The sequence below is a fragment of the Centruroides sculpturatus genome, unplaced genomic scaffold, assembly GCF_000671375.1.
Source record: "Centruroides sculpturatus isolate CEXI.00-Female unplaced genomic scaffold, Cexi_2.0 scaffold31, whole genome shotgun sequence".
In the NCBI taxonomy this organism is placed as follows: Eukaryota; Metazoa; Arthropoda; class Arachnida; order Scorpiones; family Buthidae; genus Centruroides; species Centruroides sculpturatus.
Genome location: NW_019384496.1, coordinates 866,870 through 894,424, shown reverse-complemented (window position 1 = coordinate 894,424; position 27,555 = coordinate 866,870). Strand labels below are relative to the sequence as shown.

General features: G+C 30.9%; 1 protein-coding gene across 2 annotated transcripts; it reads left to right on the top strand.

Moving 5' to 3' along the window:
* Positions 1-2,001: 2,001 nt before the first annotated feature.
* On the top strand, positions 2,002-25,795 carry LOC111621947 (extracellular tyrosine-protein kinase PKDCC-like). Of its 2 annotated transcripts, none has more exons than XM_023364206.1 (6): positions 2,002-2,866; positions 7,529-7,660; positions 17,523-17,748; positions 18,743-18,982; positions 19,076-19,252; positions 25,276-25,792. In XM_023364206.1, exons 1-6 carry the CDS (start codon positions 2,342-2,344, stop codon positions 25,350-25,352), a joined length of 1,377 nt encoding a protein of 458 aa, XP_023219974.1. In that variant the 5' UTR covers positions 2,002-2,341; the 3' UTR covers positions 25,353-25,792. The 2 variants fall into 2 exon arrangements, with proteins under 2 accessions (XP_023219974.1, XP_023219975.1); XM_023364207.1 differs by lacking the exon at positions 2,002-2,866 and adding an exon at positions 3,960-4,443 and having other exon boundaries at positions 25,276-25,795.
* The last annotated feature ends 1,760 nt before the right edge of the window (positions 25,796-27,555 follow it).

The window sequence follows — 27,555 nt, the reverse complement described above, 5'->3', positions numbered from 1 at the left end:
GACGTCACTAATAGAAGTTAGCATAGATAAAAGAAGCTGACTGAACTAGCTAGAATTCTAGTGGTGGGAGGAGTCGAGCAGTAGTTAGAAACGAGTTCAACATCGGAACATAACTAGACTTAGCAAGAATTCTGCGTTACTGAACACGGCTTTGATCACTATACCATCTATATGTCAAGTAGTCTACAGCAGCGATCTGCAACCTTTCTGACCTAACAGATCACTAAACTCACAATTTTAAATTCCGCAGACCATTATCATAAATTTTTTTAAACGATACAAAATCTGTAGAATAATGATCATAAAAGTTCAATTTTACTATAATATGAAACTCGCTTGTTTAATTATAACAAATTAATGCAAGCCTAAAGTTTATTGCTGCTTGTTTGAAATAACTTTATGGATTCTTAGCGCATTTCCACGAAAGACGACAATCGCACTCACAATATTGTTTATTGTTCATTATTTATTGATAACAGTCACTTCGTGTTTGGTTTTAGATTCGAATACAAAAACTCCCAACGAGTGAAAAAAGCAACTAAGGATTTTACATTTCTTTTGAAATACTTCGCGTAACCTTCAGTTGATCAATGTCCAAATTTTCTCGCGGACCATCGATGGTCCTCGATTTGGGTGGTCCACCAGCGGTCGGCAGCCGGTGATCCGTGGACTACCGGTTTACCGACCGCTGATCTACAGTACAGTACTGTGTTTGCTTTTTAACATCAATGTCTTGCATTGATGTTTATAATCAGATATTTGATATACATCAACACATCAATGTTATCGATGCAGAAACATCAAATTTTACTGCTAATTTCATCCTCAATCCTTTTTAGTAATTAAAAATAATGATACCTTTGTCCATAAATATAAAACTTCATTTCATGAATGACAAAACCTTTAATAATAATAATAAATAGTCTTAGAATTTGGAATTTGTTCCTTTTAAAGTTAGTAATTCCTTTAACCTTGATTTTAGCCGAAAATAACTTTAAAGGATAAAAAGCAAATTTACTTGACTAGAAATGTATAGCATTATAAATAAGAAAAATGCAGAAATAATTTTATCAAAAAGCAACGTGTTTTTAAGAATTGAACAGTTTTTAAACAACTATTATCCAAAATAATTACATTTACATTTAAAGGACTTAAACATTCCCGTCATGGGTTTGGCCAGGTCCATAATGACCAGCCAGATAGAAAGGGGTGGGTTTTATTTTATCTGAATAAAATCACCCATAAATTTTTTGAGGATCTAATCGGACCTGAAAGTAATTTCCTCAGAATGACAGACACGCAAATAATTTCAGCCATCTAGTCTCCATTAAACTCAGTATCATTGTGGCCAATAGCGGTTGATGTTTCCATTACAATTTGATCACGACCGGATGATCGAGCTGTTAAGATGGCAGCCTACCGCTCCAGGCAATCCGGGAGCGAATCGAGATGGCTTTCTTTTAAAACTCTTTCCACCCTGTGGGCATTAAGAGGGCCTCTTTTAGCAAGCCCATTATGGATTCGGTCACGCCCACAATGGGGCGGCCGAGTGGTGAGGGACGGGGCCTGACATATCCAGACGGACCACCTCCGAAAAATTCCTGGGATTTATCTACCAGTCCGGATTCGAATCTGTCCCCCAGAGCGTTAGGTTGCCACCTTGATCGCTCGGCCATCCGGCCATCCAGATTAGAAAATTTCCAGGAATTTTTCGGAGGGTGGTTCGTCCGAATATATCGGAGTCCCTTCCATCACCACCTGGGCGAATGCATAATGAGGTTGCTAGAAAAAAAGGCCTTCTTAAGTATTTATTTTTTAATTTTTTCCGGCTTTTGAGCATTAACGCGCCGGTGTTTTAATTAATCTTTCAAGTAATCCAAAAATATAGATAATTATAAATTATAATAAAATTAATTATCATTATTAGATGGGAAATTATTAATCGTTATAACTATTCAAGTACATTATTATAATAAATAGTACCGTATCGTACACATGTATAATAATGTTATAATTATTTTTTGCTACGATAATTCTGGCAACATGATGTTAAAATTTCTGTTTGCGATGGAAAGCGTGATAAATCCTTGTGAGGGGAAAGTTTATCAACCAAAATAAACATAGTGATGGCGGCTTCATTATTAAACGATCTATATTTTGAATCAAAGTAACCAGTTATAAACTTTGGTGAAAAGAGACAGTTTTATTAATTAACATGACAACAATAAAAACACTTCCTCTGAACTCAAGAAGGAAAATCCGAAATAAAATGGACAGAAGATGACAATCGGAAACCATATGGTGGAATGGAAATCAAAAAAGAAAAAATATTAATAATAAGATGGGATTGAAGTCTTCCAAAGTGACTTCCTGGTCGAAATTTTGCAGTTTAATTGCAATTACTTTTCTTTTGTTCATTTTAAGTAATATTATTTTAATTCATCTAATGTTTGAACAGAAATTCAAATGGCCAGAAAAAGATTATAATTCTCCATATTTTCAAACTTTAAAAATGTATTTTATCAAAGGACAGTCTGATTGGAAATTATTTATTAACGTATCAAATAAAACAAATTTAATGAATTTATTATTACCAAAACCTAAACAAATGATGGATTGTAAGTCCTTAGAAAACAGCAAAGAACATATTTATATTGCAACTGGATGGACTAAAGTTTCTTATTCTGCAAAGTTATATGATAAAGACATTGCAATTAAGACTGTTAATGTTTATGGTCGTGACGTGAGAGAATGTTTGAAGTGGGATTCAAATGTGCGCCTTTTAGACTGTTATCAACTGGCTGCTGCTAAGATTTTGAGAGAGATCTTTCTGTTACAAAAACTAATTCATCCGAATGTCATAGAGGTAAAAAATACTTTTTTTGAACTTAAGAATTTTGATATATTATAATTAGATTTTAATTAATTTAAATGAAAAAATAGTAGCTCTGTCAGATATAATTCTTTTCAGAGACCATATTCATATCAAAACAGCACAAATAACAAAAGTTGTTATGCATTTTATCACTGCCAGACATTGGAATCTAGCTGGGGTTATAGGCCATCACTATAAGAGGAAAACATCAAAAGAAATCACAGTCCAATATCAACCCTTTAGAATATATGGCTTTCCAAAATTTGCTTCTTGAATTGAATGATTTGGAAAAATTAATGAAATTTTAAAATTAAAAATGCTGCTTATCTGTTAAGCCCACATGATGTGTTTCATGGTGGTTTGTAAAATCATGCTGTGTTGCATGCTGCTGCATCACTTAGAGAAATAACTTACAAGTTAGTGAGCTTGAATGGGTGAACAAATAAATTAATTACATTTTATAGAAATCATAGATTGAATTGAGATTAATTTGATTTAATAATACAGTATCTAAATATATTTTTTTTGTTTACAATCAGTGTATTTGTTTTTTAAAAACTTATCATGCAGTTTTAATATTATGTCATAATATGCAAATAAGTCTTCAATGTGTGCATTTGTGTTGCTGGGACAGCTTGTAGAGAATGGATTATTCAATTACTTTTTGGAATTTTTCAATGTCTGAAGCTGATATTTTTGTATTCTGTACAAATATGGTATATTTCAGATGTTTTCACAAAAAAATATATTATGATGAATTTAAATTAATATTAATAGAATAGAATGAATTTAATAGAGTGAGAAAAGATCCAAAATAACAAAATAAATGGAGGCATCTCGTTGGCATATACAGTACAGTTGACCCTCCTATAACACTGTTGATTTTTCCATTTTATATGAATTCCATGTTGTACGAGTCACTTAGATTTTACAAATACGTGAGATGTTCACAGCCCGGCACACGTATTTGTAAAATCTAAGTGACTCGTACATGGAATTCATATAAAACAGAAAAATCAACAGTGTTATAGGGGGGTCGACTGTATATGAATAGTTGGAAAATACATTCATTCAATGTGGATAAAAGTGCAGAAAAGACATGTTTTTTCAATGTGTAACATACAAATATAAACACTAACTGAAACCCGATGCATAGTATAATTGCATTGGATTTTGGTTGGTAATAGCATAACTGCAGCAAGTTTGCACAGTAAGCAGAAGTTGTGGGTTCAAGTCCCGCTTTGGGCAGATTTTTTCTTCCAGTTTAATCTAAGTTATTTAATTAAATATTATAATTATTAATTTTAATAGAAGATGGTACCTAATGTCTCCCTGTAGTGTCAAATTCATCTGTAAATTATAATTATTATTTCCAAATTATAGCACAGTTATTTACGGCAGTTGTGGGTGTCTATTTTAATATGTAGCATAAAGAAACAACTAAATTGGTATATTGTTGAATTGGAATTGAGATAATTTTTAATGGAAGTTAAGTTTTATGATTACAGGTATAACTCGCCTTACGTCGGTAATTGGTTCCAGGAGAGGCAACTTAAATCAAAAACGACGTAAGTCGAATTTACTTGTCACTAGGCTAAACCACAAATAACCATTCCCAATTCTGTATTTTATTTATAAATGTATTTATTTATAAATATTTATAATTTTTAATAATATATGGTTAATAAGAATCTATTTTAAGCTTACAAACAAATAAATTTTAGTTTTTAATATAGTACAGAAAAAAAGTAATCTAAATTTACGAATACATGTATGTACATATTTGTAAATGTACATGTTTACAATTTGGCAGTGTTTTACAGTACATCGCGGACTCTTTATTTGTGAATGTGGTTTGCTCTAAGACATTATAAAATAAAATGATTTTGTAAGGTTAAATAACAAATACAGTTATTAAAATTATTTTGCGATAGTAGAAAATAAACTAATTTATGTTAAATTTACCAATATTGAGTGGCGCTGACAACAACGCCAAACGGTAGATATTAGAACTACCGTGAAAAACACCAATATTGAGCTCTTAAAGACCGTTAAATAAAACAACAACAACACAGAGGGACAGATGTTTTCATGTTTCATTCTCTAGGATTTATGATGATTATATTAACATTTACTGTAAACATATTTTAATATGATTTTATGTGCTTTTAACACTTTTCTAGTGATATTACATTTTCAATATTTGTGGTGGACAGATATAAAGTAGAACAATGTGACTTAAACTTGATTTTTATTTTTCCGTATATTTTTTTTTGACAAACGACATATAATTGAGAATGACATAACTCGAGGTATACCTGTACTTATAATCATGATTAAAATAATGGCAACCAATGAAACAACTTCCAACTAAATAAAAGTACCAAAATAAGTTATTAATATATTCCTATAAATTTTAATTCAAAGAATGTTAATTAGTAGATGTGATGTGATGATAACAACTGAATTAATTTAATTAAAATGCCTGAATGTCCTTTTCTTACTAAATTATAAATTTTCGTCTATAAACAAGCATTCACTATTATCAGGACTTATTATACTGGCTTAACAGACAATACAGAGTTTCACAAAAAATAATTTTTATTTAATATTTAATATACCTGTATATTACTGTAATATACAGGTATATTAAATAAAAATTGCTTTCTGTGAAACTCTGTATTGTCTGTTAAGCCAGTATAATAAGTCCTGATAATAGTGAATGCTTGTTTATAGACGAAAATTTATAACTGAATTAATTCTTTGTACTATTTATAAAAATTTTGCTAATTGTCAAATAATATTTAATGCTAAATTTTTCAATGATATGCTATTTTGAATCTGACATACATTTTTTACTTTCCTGGCTATTATACAAAGAGAAAGTATGGCAATCTGGCAAAAAAATGACCCACCCAGATTTTTACATTTTTGGACTTAGGACACCTTGAAATATTGAGATATGCAAAAAAATTTGGGGTAATTTCTGTATGTATGTATGTATGGATGTGTATGTGGGAGGGCACGATTTTGTTTACCCTGTTTGAAACTTAATAACTCCTGGGGCCATATTCTGGTCACTGTCTCTGGTCTCTCGTCTCTTGCAAGCCGATCACTGATTGGCTAATCCAAATGATTAGCCAATCAGCGACCAGCTTGCAAGAGACGAGAGATCAGAGACAGTGACCAGAATACGGCCCCTGTGCTTTTTGTCAAAAATATCTGAAATTTAGCAGGGAGGTTTGTTTGTTAAGGTGATTGATGCTATTAAATTTTGATGATTAAAGGTCGAAGGGGTGGAGAGATAATGAGGGTCATGTGTATCTCCAGTAAGGCTGGACTTTGTGATGATTTTGCTAGTTATTGGCATTTACATTTTTTATAAAACCCATCCTTACCCTCAAAATTAAGTTTTTTACTATTTTATAATAGTTAAGAACATAAAAAGTTTTTTAATAAAATATGATAACAGATGATGCCACCAAATGTTGCCAGGAAAGTTAAGCAACTTGTTGCTGGCTTTTTTTTTATATTAAAAACACTTTACACCACTTATACTTCAGTGCACAAAATTTAATGAATGCACAAAATAATGTTTTCAACCACTTTAAGTGACCTTCATCAGGCAAGAGAGCCATTTTCTATACATCAAACAAGATATAAAATACTTAAAAATGGAACATTCAATATGTGCAATGATGCAGTTTAAAAATTATGTAATAATTTGTAAACTTTATTATTTGCACATATGGAATGTTCCATTTTTAAATATTTTGTATCTTGTTCGATGTACAAAATGGCTCTTGCCTGATGAAGACCTCTTAAAGTGGTTGAAAATGTTTGTGCATTTGTTAAATTTTGTGCGCTGGAATAAGTATAAATGGCATGAAGTATTTTTAATCAACTGTTCTAGTTTTTGAGAGAGTTGTTTTTTATATTCTTACAAGTTAGTTATTTGTACTATTCTAGAAAAATAATTTTGTTAAATTTGAAAGTTTGAATAGTTGTTGTTTTGCTCTTTTTAAAAAGTTTCGTTTTTTTTTTTTTTTTTTTTTCACTTTTTATTTTGATAAAATGGTAGTATCGTGCATTTTAAGGAATTTTGATTCCTTGAAATGCACAATATTTCATATATTGTGTAAATTGCCGTAGTTGGTTGCATACTGTCGAAAGGAACGCTACACGAGGTGATGCATCTTGTGGGCTTTAACAGTTAAGTATAAAAAACAAATTAGAACAGTACAACAAACAGTATTAGAAGTGTTTAAACATTAATCATTTTAATTGCCACTAGTGCACACGACTGTAGTTTGAATTGCTTACAATTTTTACTTCAATTATATCTCAGCTGTAGCAGGCAAACAATACTGGATGAATTACATATTAAGTAATAATATAATTATATTTAATAAATATTCAATTTAATTTTTAATTGTTTCAATTCATCCTTTTTAATGTTAGCCAAAAAACACAGAATTTTTACTAATTATAGTTTTATTTACTTTTTCTGGTTAGTGTTATTAGTCTGTTATTTTTACTAGTTAAGTCCTAAAGTAATTACATTAAGCAAATTTTACTGTGTTAATTATTAACATTTTTACAATAAATAATAATTAGTCTTTGAATGTTGTAATTAATAATTTTTTCTTTTAGATGTTAGGATATTGTGTGCCTGTAATAGATTATAATGGAGCTCAAAGCAGTTCTGTATCAGTCATTACTGAACTAGGACAACCAATTGATATTATAAGCTTATTACAGATGTCTTGGGAAGATCGTTTAAGAGTAAGTTGCATGTGTAAAATGTGTCTTATATAAAATGTTTATTAAAGATGTATTTTCTATAGTGTATGCAATAACCATGAGATAGATGTCAAATGCTTTCCTATAATCTAAGTATGCTATATGTAGGTTTCTATGTTTGTGTGCTTAGACTAACTGAATCTAGAGCAATTGTTTTTTGCATCCCATGTGATTTCTATAGATTGGTTATAATTAACCCCTTTTAAGCCGCCCATTTTTTTTAGGATTTTTAATTAAGCATAAAAAATACTTAAAACTGAAAAAACACGAAAGAAATGCGTTAATTTTGAAGAAAAAGCTTTAAATTTTATTTTCCTTTGTTTCGCCTGTCTGTGAAATGTAACACCGATGAGTCATTGTTTACACAGCTGGGTGACCTTGAACACAGCTGGAGTCCGATTTCCCGGGACATTCTCATAGACATCGCGGGAGGACAAGGGTTTAAAGTAGGGTGACTTCAATCTGGCGGTATATTTTTAAATATTTTAAAAAAATTATAATTTTTATTGCGATTTCCGACCCCCCCTAATTAATTAAACTTCTATATAATAAAATCTATTAATTAAAAAAATTAAAAAACTATCGGAAGTCGTTTTTGACATCAGAAAGCAGCTTTAAATAACTTTACCGAAGGAAAATCGGTGCGCTACAACTTTNAAAAATTAAAAAACTATCGGAAGTCGTTTTTGACATCAGAAAGCAGCTTTAAATAACTTTACCGAAGGAAAATCGGTGCGCTACAACTTTAGAATGATAAATTAATTTTGATAAAAAACTCCCATTAAAAAAACATTAAGCCTTAATCGAGCCTTATCAAAGGTTCATTAAAATCGCGATAAAATTTTTTCGCGTGCGCAAAAAATTCTGAAAAAATTTGGGGACCTAAAAAACATTCCAAAAATTCAAAAAAAATAATTTTTTCAAAAGTAGCCTTAACGACGTAACGCTATAAAACTTGCTCGAGTCACACTCGAGCGCGGCTCAGAAGGGGTTAAACTGATCCTTTTTAAAAAATACATTTTAAACTGTTAACTGATTCTATTCAGAGACCGCTAGGTTATAATGGATGTATGTCACTGAAACGTATATGCTATTCACACCATTGAGAACAGATTTCTGGGAAACGAAAATTAGTTCAAGAATTAGCTTCAAGAACAAGTACTGTGATTAATGTTATGTAAATTACTTTAGAAAACATGCCTGGGATATAATAATCTCTGCTTCAGCTGAAGGCCAGCATAACATAGCTTATTAGCAATATTCCTATTGAAATATTTCATGCAACAATTGATCACACCATGTTAAGCTTCCAACATATAATTTACACAGTGGCTTGCATATTGATATTACTTCTCATACTTCAATGAGCTCCAATTACTTCTAGATGATAGTAAGTACAGTGTGAGAATTCGGACGCAAGTGAAAATTTTCACACTATACTGCGTCACATCAAAGGTGACTTCAAAGGTGACTTCCATCGTTGGAGGAAGGACTCCCCTCACACCAGGGGATTGCTCGGTTATAAGGTAACTGCGATGTTTAAATAAATATCCAATTACCAACAACAAAAGTATGATGCTGTATAGAGGATATTACAAGAGGTCATCAGCGAGGGTAAAACGAAATCCCGTGATCCCCATAAAGTCCAAGCGACCCGATGAGAAGTCAATGTAAATGACCAAAAAAGGCGATGAATTTTTCTAAGACGGGGGAGAAGGTGATAAATTTGGAGAACTGTCAAATTCAAGTAAACAACATGCGCTGCAAAGACAGCTGCAAAGACAATTACATCAGAAAAAGTCCCAGATATTTCCCATGCTAATTGGGTATAAAAAGGGTTCGAATTTGCTCCTCCGTGCGGACAGCCGAAGAACCCCTCCGAGCGAACATCTCCATGCAGAACTCTACAATCGGAGAGCAACGGAGCGTACACCCTCTACAGACATAGCTGAGCGGACATCAGGGGACATCAATTCCATACTGCCATACTGTCCGTCGTTCCATATCGCCATCCAAGGGAACTTCAATGGAAAACCGCTGATCCCAGTGCATCCTACCAATGCTCTATACAAAGAGATTGCATCCTACTAGGTAAACCCTTGCCCAGATTTTGTCTCTCTCTCCCCAACACGTCCCTCTTAAAGAAGTTTCTCTCTCGATCTTTAGTTTAGGTTAGAACGTAGATACAGAATAGAACCTTTTCTTTTTATTTACGCATGTGTTATTTATGTTTATTTCCTTTGATATGCATAATCTCGTATTTGTTTATTAAATGTGTTAGTATTGTGTAACCAGTGTAGTTATCTGGACACCTTGTCACGGCCTCACTACCCCTCCCACTCAGTTAACAACGCCATTCCTGACAACGAAGCCGATAAGTGGGGGGAGCTCACCTTTCTAACCCCCTCGGTTCACAACAGTATAAATTAATTTGGCATGGTGATAATTGACAAGGATATGATAGGTAAAAGATTTGTGCATGGTGTAATTATAATTATGGTACTGAGGTGTAATGTATATGTTCATGAAAGTATTAAAGTTCAATATGCCAGTCTAAATGGGAAAAGGTGAACATACTGTAAATGATCATCTAAAAGAAGTAATTTGGGTTCATTGAAGTATGAGAAGTAATAAAGCCATAAAGCTCTGACAGCAATATTTGTGAAACAATAGGCGTTTTAGATAATCTGCTATGTCATACAATATATTGTAAAAATGTTCACTGTGCAATTGTAAAGCTGTTGACAATTAAGCATATGATTTAAACATTTTACTGATTAATGATATTTTTTAAATGTGAGAGTCTTGTAATAATTTTTTGGGAAGTTTTTTGCCTTACATTTAAAAGATGTTCACCTAACTGATAAGGCCACAATGCATTTTAGGATATATATATATATGTATATATAAGGTATTAATAGTTTCATGTGTGTGATAACTCTTTCATTAAAATAATTTACTATGTATGTGTTAAAAAGTATATTTATACTATATATCATAAAAAGGGGATTAAAGGCTATTTGATAAATCTTATTTTATCCATAAATGAAATTTTTTATAGTTTGAAAATTAATTGCAAATGCATTGAACAATAGTAATACAGTAAGATAAATTGGAAAAATTTTCCAATTGGAGTATTCTAATTCTAAGTTTTCCCAAATAAGTTGGAAAAAATTTAAACTCTTATATGTTGAAAAAAGATGATTCAGATTCAAATTGTGGATGACTTCATTATAATTAGAATAAACAACAGTTTACACAAAACAATGATGAAGGTTTGGATTTATTATTTTGGATATGATTAAAGTCTGAAACAGTGTAAATAGATATATCAGTAAACAATTTCTAATTATATTAATATTTAAATTACACATTTTCTATTTGTTCTAATATGTCTTTTTAATATCAGAGCCAAAAAACACAGAATTTTTACTAATTATAGTTTTATTTACTTAATTTTATTTCATTGAGTATTTACTAATGTTTTGTTATTGTATTGCTGATATCTGTAAAATTAATTGATACACAATAATGTATTAATATAAAAATTAATTAATTTATATATTTTTACATTATTGTGTGTTTAAATAATTACTAATTAAAAATAAATTGTTCATTTGATTTTAATAATCATAAATTAAGTTTATTAAACAGTTTATATTCTTGGATTGCCTTTTGTTCTTGTTATAGTTGTTATGAGCAAGCATAAAATTGCCTTAGAGAACAAATCACACAGGAACACGAGTAAGATAGAAACACAGGCTTTTGTTTCTGAGGATATGCATTTCGGACAACATGTTCCTCATCAGTCTTTTCTTAAATTCTACAGTAATCTGGTTACAATATGAATTTGGTTAAAACATAAATTTTTGTTTTTTTTAATTTTCAATGAACGTAAACAGTTACCTTGATAACAGAAATTACATGTATGGTATAGAAAATTGTGACAACTGGATCAAATGTATAATAAAATACCTAAGTAAATGTAAATTAAAAAATAAATAAATAAATGAAAAATTTAAGAAAGAAAAGCGGGTTTTAAGTAAAAATTAATAATAAAATGGATACCTATATTTTAAAAAAGGGGTTGTGATAAAATTCTATTAAAACAATAAAAATTAAAGTTGGTATAAAGTGACTTGTATATTCTAAAAAAGGAAATAAAATCTGTTAAAATTATAATTCAGGTAAACAAATAAACAATTAATGTAAGAAATACCTGTAAATTATAAAATGAGGGAGTATAAGAAAATGCAGTTAAAATTGTAAAAATTAAAAGATCAAAACACGTTAAAAAGTTAAAATGAGGTATAACAATCCCTGTATGACTAATATCTTATCATTAGAATGCAACAGTATAATACAGAAAGACAGGAGAGGGAGGGATATCTCAAATGGACTCTTTTCAGAGTTGTAGAAGTGGTTGCCAGATCTCACTAATGACAATGCCAGTGTTCAAATTCATTCTGTTATTTTTAATTTTTATAATTTCTATATATTCTAAAAATCTTTAAATGACTTTTTTCCTTTTTAAGAATTTTAATACTGTCCAGTGAGACCTCGCAACTTGCACGATTACAATGAGTAGAGACTATGGAGTTTGAATAATTATATTTAACTGCCTTTATGTGTTCTTTAATTCTAATTTTTAATGCTCTACCTGTTTACCGTACATAATGATAATTAAGTTAGCAGTTACATGTGAAAGTGTATACTATGTTATTGTTTAGATATCTGTTTTTCCTTGATATTTTCTCTAGTTTTTAATTTTTCAATTTTTTGTTTAATATTGAATCAAGAATTACATTACAGTAGACCCCCTATAATGCGGGTTCATATAATGCAGATTCATATATCGCGGCGAAAAAATTGCGACCATATTCATATAAAGATGCTAATAGAGACTTGTAAAATGCAGTAAAACGTCATCGTCGACTCATGTCGCGACAGGATTGGTCGAATCTGGACCAATAGTGGACGAGCAGCTGAAATACTTACACACTACAGAGAGTTTAGGCGGGTAAGTTGAGTTTATCATCATCTGTACAGTATGTAAATTAGGTACCATAAGTCTAATACAGCACTGTAATTTTATACATTTCTTGTGAAAAAAACATTTCTTATTCAACGGCCATAAAAATTATTTCTATTAATGATGTCTCCAAAGTTCAACGAATTTTTCGCAGAAAAATAACTTATCAGAAAATGTGGCCGCCGTTTGGTGCACTGCTCCACAACAAAAACAAGCTTAAGCAATTGCACCGTGGAACAGTGCACACTCAGTAAGTAATCCTACAATTTTTTGTTTATAGCATAGTTTATATTGATTATTCCCAAAAAATTATACGTGTTTTGGAAATGTTGAGTCAAATTAGTCTAGAATTGATTAATTTTATGGAAGAAAACCTTTCAAACAGCCGTAGTCCGTAAACTGCACATGTTCTGGGCTGTGATTGGCTCATGTATTTACAGATTCCTACAACGCGAAATTCTTATAAAGTAGAACGTATCTACCACATTATAGGAGGGTCGACTGTGTATGATGTCATTAATTTTTGAATATTCTGAAATAAATTGGGGATGTAATCTAATTTTTTTGTATATTCTTTATGTTTGTGTTATTGTGTGTTGATTTGTGTTTTTCCTTAACCAACCATTAATTATCTTGTTAGGGTAATTGTTCAATTGAAAAATATGATATATGCTTTACTTCTTTTTGAGTTGTTATATATCAATAGTGTGTAATTTAATTGTGTTAATATACATATTAAAGATATTCATTTTGATATACATGGGTTCATTCATATTAAAGATATTCATTTTGATATACATGGGTTCATTAGAATAATAGTTGATGACTTTGTCAATGTCGCATGGTTTTACATATTTGCTGAATGTTAGTGAATTACGGAGTTGATTGTTGTCTAAAAAATTTCATCAAAATAACTAATTACTAATTCAAACTTTATTAGTAGAAGGTTAACTGCCTGTTACAAAGGGAGTACTACACATTAAGTTTATCATCAGTATTATTACAATTACAATTAATTAAACATCAAAAAATTAAACATCAAAAAACTTCTTAACATAATTATATAATTTGAAAATATTTTTTTGTGTTGCATGATGGAACATCCCATACATAGCTTCCACCGATTCACATTTGCTAAAGTCTACAAGATCATATCTCTGTCTCAAATCTAGGCTCTTCTCACATTCACAAATCAGGTGAAATTTAGAAAACGACATATGACATCTTGGGCATAGATTATTCTCATATATATACACTTTATTGTCTATCACTAGTGAACTTTGGAATTTTTGTATAATTGATTTAGGAGGTTAAACATAAATTCACCGCCATCTCTTATCTTAATTAACAACTTTATACATCTTTTAACAAAGAGCGCAATAAGACTAAATCTGTTTATCTCCAATCTCAGTATACAACCCGGAGTTTTATAATCTAACCAAAACAGCCTCCGTATAAATTTATTTTGGATAGTGTCCAGTTTTTGAACATTGGAGAGACACCATATAGGAGAAGCGTAGCTTACTGAGTTAAAAACCAAGGACTGAAATAACTTAAACTGCGTTTGGATCGTACCCATGCCAGACCTAGCAAACAGCTTCGCAATACCTTGGATTAATCCATAATCAAAATAACTAGCACCTTATTTGTTGCCGGGAGAATTTATTAAAAAAAGGAACATTTTTGATCTACTCCATAGATCATCATCAGGTTGAAACCAATGAATATGGAATAACCACATAGAATAGAACAGAATTCAAATTCAAAAAATATCGACAACCGAGCAACCAAGTAAAATAATTAAAGTGTAAAAAATACAAAGTGTAAAAATAAATAACATACAACAATAATTAAATAATAGTACAAGCCGCTAACAGTTAACAAAAACTATAAAGGTTCTCATAACGTGATTGTGGATCAAGGCGCAATTCATAAGCTACTTGTAAATTTTTTAATAGCAAACTTTCATGCTGAGGGTAGGCCCTCCACATCCCTAGCGTTTATACATCTATCATCAAGTTTGCTTCTGTATATTTCCAATTTTTTGGCAGTCTTCACTAAAGTTGGAGAGTGTATTTGTCTGACAATTTCCGCCTCTTCCCATCCAACTACAGAACCTTGAGCTTGAGCCATATGGGCCAGTACCATTGCGTTTGATCTTTTCCTAACATCATATTTATGTTCTCTGACCTTTACCCCTAAGTTTCTCGTTGCAACTCCTATGTACTCCTTTTTTAATCCTAACTGTTGGTTCTCGTATGGGATCTTACAAACTCCTGCTTTATCTTTCTTCTTAATATCCCCTTTATTATTTCTTAGAATTTTGGAGCTCGTTTTAAAGTCAATGTTGATCTTTTCATGTCTGCAATCTTCTTCATGATGTTTCTTACATTTTTGCTGTATGTGAACTTTATGTATTTACTAGGTCTTTGTTTAGAGACCCTTTTATCATTTATCTCAAATTTTCTAACAATACCAGCAATTATGTTTCTCCTGTAACCTAAGGTTTCTGCTATCAGCATAATCCTGTAGATTTCTTTGTCTCTGTCCATAACATTGCCGCAATATAAAAAAGCCCTTCTAAGGCACGAAATGCTGCCAATTTATAACAAAAAGGATCATTGATCAAGTGGATATAGAGTGGGCTATGTGTTGGTTTGGTAAACACATTGGTGGATAAATGCCCATTCTTAAAGATGATATTACTGTAGAGTGTCGTTTATCCGAATCAATTGCGGACTGAGGTTGTTCGGATAACTTATTTTTCGAATAACCGATTATGTATGAAAAAATATATTAACCTATCCTGTGTTGAAATTTTTCTCCGTTGCGTGTCACTTCGCATTGAATTTTTGTCGATGTTAAGCCTAACGTATACCTTTTAAAATAATAATCGTGTCTATTGTATCGTTAACAATTATTTTTTTATTTCTTACAAACAAAATAAATATATTGAAAAATATAAAAACCAAAAATATATACTTTAAAAGATGATCTAGTATCAAAAACTTTCAATTCAGCACGACACACAGTCCTCAGAAAAACACCACACAAAAGTGCCAGTGCTGCCAGCTAAAACACACACACTAACAAAAAAAATATTGGAGTAGCCCAAGATATAGCCAAAGATTGCAGCGCCACAGCACTAGCGAAAATTTAAATTTGCCAACTGGAATGCTTTCAGATAACTGACGTTTCAAATAACCAACTTTCGGATAAACGACGCTCTACTGTATTGTCTAAGAAATGTATAACTATGGAACTTTTCTGCTCTAGCTTCAGATTTAGGTCTTCGTTGTCATTGGTTCTTTCTATGAAGTTACTAATTCCTCTATTATTTTTCCATAGTATAAAGATATCATCTACATATCTCTTGTAGTAAACAATATTATTCCTGAAGCTATGCACAACTTTATCTTCAATTTTTCTAACCACCAGTTTGCATATGAGCCCTGAAATTGGACTTTCCATAGGAACTCCCCTATTTTGTTTGTATGTTTGGCCTTCAAATATGCTGTGAATCCTTCTGTGGCTTTGAAGACCAACATACAAACAAAATTCGTTTGCGTAATTTTTTGAATTTCTCGCTCAATTTTAGAGAAATAACTGATGATGGACACTTAATGCATATGAAAACGTTCTTATGTTATTAAAGAATTATGCTGGACTTTTGAATCATTTTTTATTTTATTTTATAACAAATATCATTTAAGTTATCCTTAATGTGAATTTGTATCAGCAGAATCTAATTCAAAAATAGTGTACCATGCTGTAGACAGTGTGTCTGTTTCCTTGAAATTAATAGCGACTCCCTCTTTAAGTGCTCGACAGATATCGTTTTTACCTGATGATGTCTATTTTTATATAGACAAAAACATTAGTAAATTCTTTTCTTACTTGTTAGTGCTGATGTTGGTTTTATGTTCTGTGTATCAAAAATGATACACAGAGGTACATAAAGTCATTGACTCTCATTTTTTATTATATTTTTGGATTACTCATTGCAATTAATGGAAAATGGCAAAGTTTAATCAAAATTGATCAAATATTCATAGATTTTGAGAACAAACACAATTCTGTAAGCCACATAGAAGAGACTTCTCTAATGCTCCGCCTCAATTAAATTTGATTTTACTTCTTTATATATTTCTAGGTTCATTATAAATATTTGTTTTGTTTTGTCTGCAGGTACAGTACAATGGCTAGGTTATTATTATTTTTTAAATTATTTGTGTGTGAAAGTTGAGTTTGATCCAGTTGTCACAATTTTCTATAGCTTATATGTAATTTCTGTTATCAAGGTAATTTTACATTCATTGTAACTTTATAAATTTATTTTTAATAATGTTTTAACCAAATTCATATTGTAACCAGATTACTGTGGAATTTAAAAAGGGACTGATGAGGGACATGTTGTCTGAAATGCATATCCTCAGAAACCAATAAAAGCCTGTGTTTCTGTCTTAGTCGAGTTCCTGTGTGATACATTCTCTAAGGCAATTTTATGCTTACTCATAATGGAATTATATTATCTTTATATTAAGTTATTATATTAAAAACAAATTTTAACTAACCAGAAATAAATTATTTTAAGAATATTAAACTTTTTTATTGATTTTTTTTATTTATTTATGAAGAATTCTGTTTTAAAAGATTAGTGTAATTAAAAGATATGATTCAATTGTAATGTTCTTAATTAGTCTGAAAAATTCTTACATCATTCTTACATCTTTTGTATTTGTTTACTTAATAATAAGTTTAAATATAAATAAATTATAAAAACAATAATTTTACATTCATTAATTTTTTTAGGTTTCTTTGGGCATGGCACACCTATTATATCATCTTGCTCATTCTTCTTTAGGCTCTCTGCTCATGTCAGATTTCAGACGACAACAGTTTGTTTTAGTGAGAGGAAAACTCAAATTATCTGATGTAGATGACATAATTATTGGCGATCCAAAATGTTCATCAAAGAAAAATTGCACAAGTTATTTTACTCAACAAAATTTAACATTGACTGTACCATGTCAAAAAGGTAAGCTAAATTTGAACATATTTACATAAAATACACTCACTAACAAAACCAAACTTAGAATAAGAATAAATTACACTGCCCTTTGGCATTAAAGTTGTTTACTTGAAAAGTTTTTAACCACAAGCAAGTTATTTTGAGATTTCAAAATGTAATCTTAAACAGAGTGATATTTTGAATTATAATTTTTTAAAAAGTATGTTAAAAGATTTTATATATGCAGTTTAAATCTTAGCATATAGCTTTTACAGAAGTTTGAACTGCTATGACATAAATTTTAGATTAATTTAAGATAAATATGAAATAATTTAATAATCTGAATGTTTGTACTTATTTTTTTCCTGGACAGTACCAAGCTTACCTGCTAGTTTATTAATATTACTAAATGTTTAATCAGAATATTTAATAAATAATGCACTATACAGTAGAGTCCCATATAACGTGGGGGATTCGTTACACATTATAGGAAATCACGTTATCAAAACCTGCATTATCACATGATTTATGAAAGTTAATACCTTGGACTATAAGTTGAAAAAAAAAAAGTATACCTCCGATTGACAAAATTCAGGGGTGTTGCTTGCTTTATTTGCGCGTTGTACGGGACTTTACTGTACTCACATACAGGTATTTTAACTACCTGTGACTACCAATAATACTATGTTATCTCAGAATTTGAGGCATATGATTTTGAGATAAATCTTTTATTTTATTTACATTGGTAGCTCAAACATAATCTTTGTTTAAATTTTTTGAAACAATGCATCATTAATTAATAATATCTAGGAGTTAAATTTTTTACAATTATATTCTGATTGTGGAAAGCTTAAATTTATTTTGTTTATAAAAATGTACAATACATGAAATTTGTTTATCAGTTTTCAGATATTCAAGTGCAAAAAATAATATCACCTTAAATAAACTTTGGAACTAATTGAATTATATAATTAAATAATTAAAGTAAATTTTTAAGTAATGTAAAATAAATATATTACAGGTATTTGCTCTGGTCTCAATGAGAAACAAAATATAATACATGCTGGAAGGCATTTCATGAGTTTTATTCTTCCACATGGTGTTCCTGGAAAGTTACAACCATTTGTTGATAAAATTGTAGATGCTTATAGTAAAGGTTCTTGGGATTCAGAGAAACTTCTACAGAAAACTGAAGAAGTAGTATATCTTTTTATTAATGGTTTTTACAGAAATACTTTATCAGAAAAAAATGCTTTAAAAAGTAAGTATTGATAGAAAAATATACAGTACATATATTAACATATTAATGATTATATATTAATATATTGTTTTATTATTAATAATGTCAAATTAGATTACAGGATTTATAACAATAGTGATTTACCAGGATTATTTGATTATCATTGCCAACTAACATTATCTGGACATGGTTGCACTCTTTCTGTATTTGATACTGAAGAAGCAGCAAAAATATGTTCTGGAGATCCAGAATGTAAAGCATTTGTTTTAACAAATGACACAACTTGGAGTGGTATGTAACCTAATAATAAATTTATACAGTGATACCTCGGTATACATCTGCTTTAGAATATGTCCTGTTTGGACGAAACAAATTTTGCTCGGTATACGACTTAATTCAATTATACGCACCATCTATGAACAAGTAGCATTATCAGTGCACTAGACAAGACTAGACATTTGCGGTGCAACGGTTTATAACTTTGTTAAATTTCTTCTGATTTTAATTTGTAAGTAAAATTTTATTATTTTAATTAATCATGAATTGCAAGAAGGCAAATGAAAAGAAACAGAAAACTAAAAAAATGACTAGAAACTGAATGAAACTGATAAAAGAGATTGTTGAAAAATACAAAGGTGGCACGCTTGTTTGAGATTTTAACTGTTGCATACTGTATTCCGAGAATGACAATATTGACAGTCGTGAAAAATAAAGACGTTATTAAATCTGCTAACATTGTGAAAAGAGTTAAATCAATTTCTAAACAGAGATTGAAGACTCATGTTGAGAAATTGCTTTTGCTTTGGATAACTGAAAAACAATGTGCTGGAGACAGAGTATCGGAAGCAATTATTTGCAAGAAAGCTAAAAAGATACATGCTGATCTCATGGAAAATTAAGCAGGAACTAGCCAGGAAAGCGAGATGTTTAAAGCCAGCCATTTTTTTTTACATGAGAACAGATTAATCATTTTTACATTACTTCTTATGGGAAAGGTTGGTTTGCTATAAGTCCAATTCGGTATAAGTCCAAACATCAGGAACGGATTAAGGTTGTATACTGAGGTTCCTTTGTATTTATTGATATTTAATAATTTCATAGCCATTCCAAACATTATTTATTTTTATTACAAAGATATAATTGGTAATGCCATTTAAACATACAAATGTTTTCCTTAAATCAGTCAACTCCATCTTTCATTTAAATAAAAATATTGCTATACAGTTTAAGTCAAATGTATTTATTTTGATGAACTTTTTCAGATATTTCATATCTCATCTTTAGATCAAACACTTAGTGTTAACATGTTGAGCACCACACAATAAAACATTATACATGTGAACCTGGAATCAAACTTTTTTCTTAGTTTTCAATCATGACTAATGTATTTTTCTCTCATTATTTTAATGTTTATGTGTTTGTGGAAAAAGTATATTTTTGGAAATGCTCATAGATGGGCACAAGGTTCCATAGACAATTTTTGCTAACTTGAGCATGTGTCCACTGATGGATATTGAACATTAGTGACGTAGATATCCAAGAAGAGGAAATACCTGTAGAACAAATGAAAGCATTTTTTAAATCAAAGCAAATTTACTTATCAAAGGAAGTTGAAGGGCAAAAAAAGAGTGACTGAAAGGAGTTGTTATGTTATAAAGTATTATGCTACTTATTGAAGGGCAATATTGTGCTACTTATGCTAGAATGGGTCAGCAACCTTTGAACAGTGTTGTGCCAAACCTAAGTTATAGAGTTATTTTGGGTGCCAATATGATTCTATCAATTTTATTATATATAGTATCAAACTTTATCTGGTTATAAAGGAATACAAAAATTAATAATTAAAATTCAATTTTTATTACATTTGTATTCAGTCAGAGTCCCACTGAAAATTGTCCCATGTGCCACAGGTTGCCGATCCCTGTGCTAGAAAATATACCAAAAAAATAAAACAATATGTTAAAACTGTAATATTTCAATCTTTCTCTTGTTTTAAACAACACAAAATGAAATAAATATGTTAGGTTTACGTCGCAACACACCACACCAGAAAATATGTAATAATGAACACAAAACCAATAACTGGTCTGAAGAAAACAAACTTTCTCAAGGCAAATGTTTTCTTAACTCCTTCTGAGTTCTTCTTCAGGTGTTATAATGGTTACCAGATGGAACGTTGTTCAGAGCTTAAAAGTTTTTGAAAGAAGTGTAAATTTGAACCACAATTTGAACTATGAGTATAAAAATTTAAGGCCGTATAACTGGTTGTCCTGGGCATAACGAAGATTCAACCAATGACTATACCATCATGTCAAGTAGACCCTGCCAGACTATTGACAAGATCATTTTCTTAAAATTTATACAAGATGATGTAAAATTAGCTTTAAAAATTCCTAAGGCTTCCAACCATCTGAAGTGCTCCATGTGGGATGTAGTGAGGAGGAGTTTGGCTCATATGTAGTCCGCCACAATTATCAGATTGGCCATATAGGTAGAGAGGGCTGTGGAAGTTGTAGCATGTTGCATGTCTGAGATATATTCTTGCATTCTGGTTCTCATAGAACACTTAGTGGACCCAATATACATAAAGTCTCTAATGCATTTGATGTCCCTGATAGGGACACTAAATACACCAGGAAGTCTGGTGGGGTTGGGAGGGTCCTTTCTATTATGAAGTATGTTGAAAATAGATGGGCACCTCCTGAATGCTATACAAACATCACGCCTCTTGGCAATTTTTGCATACAATGAACTTAAGTAGGCATTAAAGATAACAGAGACACATTCCACCTCCCCAGCTTGGTCGGTTACTGATGTGTTGACCCACTGTGTGGATCTTGGATGGATCCAGTGGTATAGGTCAATCAGCTGATGTACAACTTTTGATTAACCATGGGAAATGGCTAACTCTTCTATTAGTGCTAATTCAGCATCAAGAGCATGGGGGTAGAAGAATGGATGAAAGCCCTCTTAATTAATGTTTTTTAGGTTGCAATCTTGTAACAATTAGGTTCACGACCCCACTAGGATGTAAGAAGACATTGAACCTGGTTTGCAAAATACTAAGGTATGGATATCCAACCCATTAACAGTAATATTGATGTCTAAGAATTGCACCTCCGAGGGGCTAGATCAATAACAATCCTTTCAGTTGATCCTGGAAGGATTGTTATTGATGATATTGACAAAGGTTGTTAATCTGAAACTGTGTTCCAAAAAATAATAATGTCATTGATATACCTCCTGTAAAGAGGAATGTCGGAGAGGAATTGGGGGAGAACTTTTCTCTCTAATTGTCGGACCACCATCTCACATAGATCTCCCAATATTGGGCTACCCATCGGGACCCCCTATCCCTGACAGTAGATTATACCATTAAATTGAAAGACAGGAGGTATATCGATGACATTATTAGTTTTTGGAAGACAGTTCCAGATTTAATAGCCTTTGTCAATACCATCAACAGTACTGTACATTACTGTTCATGTGTTTTGATTATTAAAATATGTCTGTATTTATATGAAATAAAAATGTACAAAGCGCAAAGTAAGAATACAGATATCCCTTGCTTAACATGCAAAATTAATTGCAACAAATCCTTTATGTATGGCAGAAGTTTTAATTAACGTGACTTTAACAGCCATCCTTACTTAGCATATATGTTTTTCTCAGCAAATAAGGTGTTAGCAAATTTACTATTTTCATGCCAATAGTGATTTCTTATATAGATATTTATAGTTTAATTTCAATAGTTATAAAATTTAACACATTAGCAGTAATGTGATATTGTATTCTTTGCTTAGAAGCTTATTTTAAAACTTACAGTTTTGTTTGCATAAAATCAAATTGAAATGTCTGCAGATAAAATGCATATCAGACATATTACATATGTTTTTCAAGTTTTGTAAAGGATATGTAGTAACTCCCATAGCATGTGATGGCTGCGGGGTTGGACAAACAAAAAAATAAAATCACAGAAGATCACAGAAGAATGATTAGTCAGCATAAAGGCATGTGGTGTAATAACAAAAGTTTATTTGTAACACTAAAGACACTTAATATAGGTTATACATATACGTCATGAATTCCAGTCCCATTACAAGACTTGCTTTCATTTTTACCTTCTCCTATCCTTCCTCCAATGCACAAAGCTCCTTCGATACCCAACAAGAATACAAAATACTAGTGCAAAGAAACAAAAGCAAATAAAAAAATATAGTATAATGAAATAATATAATAATATAATGATAATTATATAATGATATAATAATAAATATAATTATAAATATAATATAATGAAAAAAAATCATAGGTTTTGACGACCCTACAATTAGTCATTCATTCCTTTTTGTTGCTCCTTTCTTCCTTCATTCATATTTCACTTGAATGCAGATGGATTCTTAAATGGTGTTGTTATTTCCTGTTTTCTAGTATGGTTGCCATTCCTGACCTCTCCTTCCTTTCAGGTTGACTGTTGCTCGCACTTCCTTGTTTTACGACGACCTCCGTTGCCCCTGTCTCAACAGGGGCAACGGAGGTCGTCGTAAAACAAGGAACTCTTGCTATCCACCATGTCATCCAATAGCAAAAAAATTGAAAGCTGAAAACTGAAAAAGTGCCTCTCATGTAAACTCACACTGTATTTATGTCCCCTCCAGAAGAAACTACATTGTCCCACATGACCAACCCTTTGGCCAATGGCCATACCTTCTACTCTGTCAGCTGAGAACTGATGGTATGGAGGAAGGAATTGGAGGGGGACATGTATAATAATGGGAGACGATAGGGACACAAATGAAATAATAAACAAAAAAAAAAAATAGCTGCAAAGTGCTACAGGTATAACACTGTATGAACAGAAAAAATACTGTGTATGGGGAAGATGCTCCTAAATGTTGGATGTGTCAAATGTGATTTTGAAACTTTCGTTCAAGAAGTTTTGAACTAAAGGATACAAAATGCACGGGCTGCCCTAAAGATGTTGATAAAAAGAAATTGTTAAAAATTGACAAATAACAATTCATGAACTTGCAACAAATCTTAGTATCATCATGATAATTTTTTTGTTTTCACTTAATGCATGCAGAACACAAAGTGGCTAGAGTATAATTTATCTGATGGAAGGTAGGCAGATCTAAAATTTCATTTTATTTTTAAATTAGTTACACATTTTTATCACAGAAAACTTTTTTACTGATACAAAATTAAAAGAAAAATATTTATCATTAACTGAAAATTTGTTCTAGTGGGTTGTGATTGTTCAGTCAAGCCCAAGGTAGTACCATGATATTTGATTAATGCATGAAGGGATCATTAATTGCTTTAATCAAGGGATATCTGTAGTGTGTTCTTCTTTCAAGCCAATCAAGGGTAGGAATAGCCTGGAAAAATTGAAATGGCATGCTAAACAATCATAAAAGGCAGATTTGTATGGTTTTACATGCAAAGATGTGTAAAATTGTGTCCAGGGTATTGAAAAATACCAGAAAAACTTCTATTGTCTGATAAACCTGCATATTTGATAACCTGGCACTGCATCAGTCCCAACAATGCTGGGTTAACAATGTCACTGTATATACATAAGGCACCACTAAATATAAGTTTTCAATGTGGATAAGGGGTGTTGAAATTCTCTTTCTTTTCTCCATAAACTTTCAGGTGTGTTTGAGAATTTCAAAACAGCATTTCTAATATCCAAAGGTTTCCATGATGATGACTTTATTTGCTTAATTTTCTGTTACATATGCATTTCAGAAAGATGTATACTTTCATTCCCTCTTCAGTGCTATGAAAGATAGGATTTCAGCATCTCTTATCCACATTGCAGTGTATATCAAGAAATAGAAATAAATAAAAACACGACAACAATTGGTTAAAAGGTATATTTTTTCACATATTTACTGTATCTTACATTACAATAACATCTGACATTCAGAATTTATTGTAAATAATTTTCTATACAATATGTTTCTTTCCCTAATTTTTTTTGACTAGTGTGGATAATGTATCAGAAGCACACATATGTAACAGTTTTTGTAGAAAAACTTTGACTTTGGTAAGATAGCATGACACTAGTGTCAGTTGAATGTCACATTTATACCACCAACATAATAACATAAAGTTAATATTCTAGAATTGAAAAGAAATAATGACAAATGTCATTTAAAGAGAGATTTTATTTTTTATAATTATTTGATAGTTGAATATGCAAAATAAAAAATAGATAGTTTAATTAATTAAATAATATATTTATTAAAATTCATTATAAAATCAGAATAAATAAGAAAATAAATAGTTTATGTATTTTCTTTCAGGAAGAAAAATTGTTCATTTTAAAAATGGATACAAAACACCTGTAAAAAGTTTAACAACTTTATTTGTTAAAAACTAAATAATATTTTGTATATAATTTAAATTTGACAACTAAGATTTATAATCTGTGCCAAAACACCAGTGAAAAATTTTTCCTATGGAAAATATTTGCATATAATAATAATTTTTTTATAATGATTTATTATATGTAATTAAAGTTTTGAATTAAAATAGTGTATGTTCATGAAAAAACTGAATAACTGATTTCAAATTATTCAAAGTGATGAAGCACTATACTGTACCATACATAAATTAGATTTCTATTTAATGCAATAAACATGGGCTCCAAAAAGTAATTGAATATCTTTTGTAGTCTGATGGGCTATTACATGACTAACTTGAAGAATTAGTGACAGTAAAATTAATGGAAAAATGTTTAAGGTTAAAAAATACGAATTCGTTTTATCAATATACTTTTGCACATGGAAAAACAAATAAAAGATTTGGAGAATGTTTCTTACATGATAGATTATGCAAGCAAACTGTTAAATGACAGTTTTATCTTGATTTATACAGTAATACGCAGAAAATATCAGAAAATGAGCATTTATTGTGACGTCACAGTGTGGAGCTGCAATTTTTAATTTATTTAATTTAAAATGTATACAGTACTCTCTACCTCAAATTAGTAGTGTCGTGCCGGTCATCTAACACCTTTCAGGAAAAAATTTTTGAATTGAAATAACATGACTTCCGATTTACATCGGAATATATAGTTAATCGGAGCCACCTGCCCTTAAGGTGTGTATATCTGGTCTTTTATCTAATTCCGTTCTCGAGATTAATTAAGGAAAGACGGACAGACAAACGATAGTGGGAATTTTAAGTCTACAGTTTTTTCAAATTGCTGCTCAATAAAAATAATAATAGAATAGCTTAATAGGTTTCAGATGTTACTGTCAGAAAATTACATGATTGAGGTTTTGTTTGTAATACGTTAAATTTGACCATTTTTAAATCATTTTGCACATATTTATGGGGGGAAAAACAGTTACTAGCCCACGATCATATAGCGACGATTTTCCCGCGCCTACTAGTTTTTTCGCAGATATTTTTTACCAAATTGACTTAGTTATGTTTTCATGATATCCGCATGTTACATGCTATCCATGTGTAAAAATTTCGGTCGAAAAAAATTCCGTTGTCACAGGCTTTCAAAAAACCGTTTCGGAAATTTGCCGCATGCAATACGCAGCGAAAAATCGCTGCAAAGTGAGGCTTTTCACAATTTCCGCAAGAGGTGGTCACGGCGCTATGCACGTTTATCAGTTCTGCATGATGTAATGGCATGGCGGTCGCAACGACCTTGAACGCTTATCTTCATAAAATAGCCTGGGACGCTATGACCGTCAACAATTTAAGTGCTTTCGTGGCCGAAAATTACAGAAAAAGCATTTTCTGGTCTTTCTGAGAAACACCCTTCTCATCATTTATTTCCATCCGAACTCGTTTCACATTAGTCCATGCTATTGCAAATTTCAAGAGTTCCGTACTGAAGCCAGGTCAAGGACATTGTTTTGCAAACAAAACGTCTTGTAAACCAAACAACATATGAAGATGAAATTTGACGTGTAGAAAAGACATCACAGGATTTTTCAGAATCGTCAAATTGAAAAACGGTAATTACGCGAAAAATTAGCGGAAAATCGTCGCCTTATGTATACTATGATCCTGTAAAAAAATTAAAAAAAAAGAAAAAAAAAGAGAGAGAGAGACTGAATATTAAGATTGCGGGTTAGAATGTTTCCAGATGAATGATGTAAATGTTTCGTCAAATTATAATAATTCTGCAACTTTCTTTTATGCAATCTTTTGAATTAAAAGTATATGAATTTTAAAAGTCTTATATATACAGTATGTATGTGTTACCGCTAAAGCTCGGAAACTCGTTAATCTGCAGATTATCTAGCGTGATCCGTTAAAGTTGCTAAAATTGTTCTATTTCTCAAATTACCTAGGTAATCTGCACATTACGTGCACATTATCTAGGTAATCTGCAAATTACCTACTAGGCACTCGGTAAAGTGAAAATAAAATCTTTGCTGAAACAACAGCAACGTTTCTGTACGCTTAAATTAACATAATGTTCTTTATTTTATTTTCGATATCTAAAGAATCAAGTTAACACAATCAAACAATCGACAAATTAGTTGATAGAATCAATCATCAACCAATTAAAAAACACAAAAAATCAAACGATTTAAAATATTAATACAATTAGG

Bases quoted from the DNA above. Each gene is read 5' to 3' on its own strand.
- LOC111621947 (XM_023364206.1), top strand. From the start codon at position 2,342: ATGGGATTGAAGTCTTCCAAAGTGACTTCCTGGTCGAAATTTTGCAGT. The intron at 18,983-19,075 runs GTAAGTATTGAT...ATGTCAAATTAG, and splicing joins AGAAAAAAATGCTTTAAAAA to ATTACAGGATTTATAACAAT. The intron at 19,253-25,275 runs GTATGTAACCTA...ATTTTCTTTCAG, and splicing joins AAATGACACAACTTGGAGTG to GAAGAAAAATTGTTCATTTT.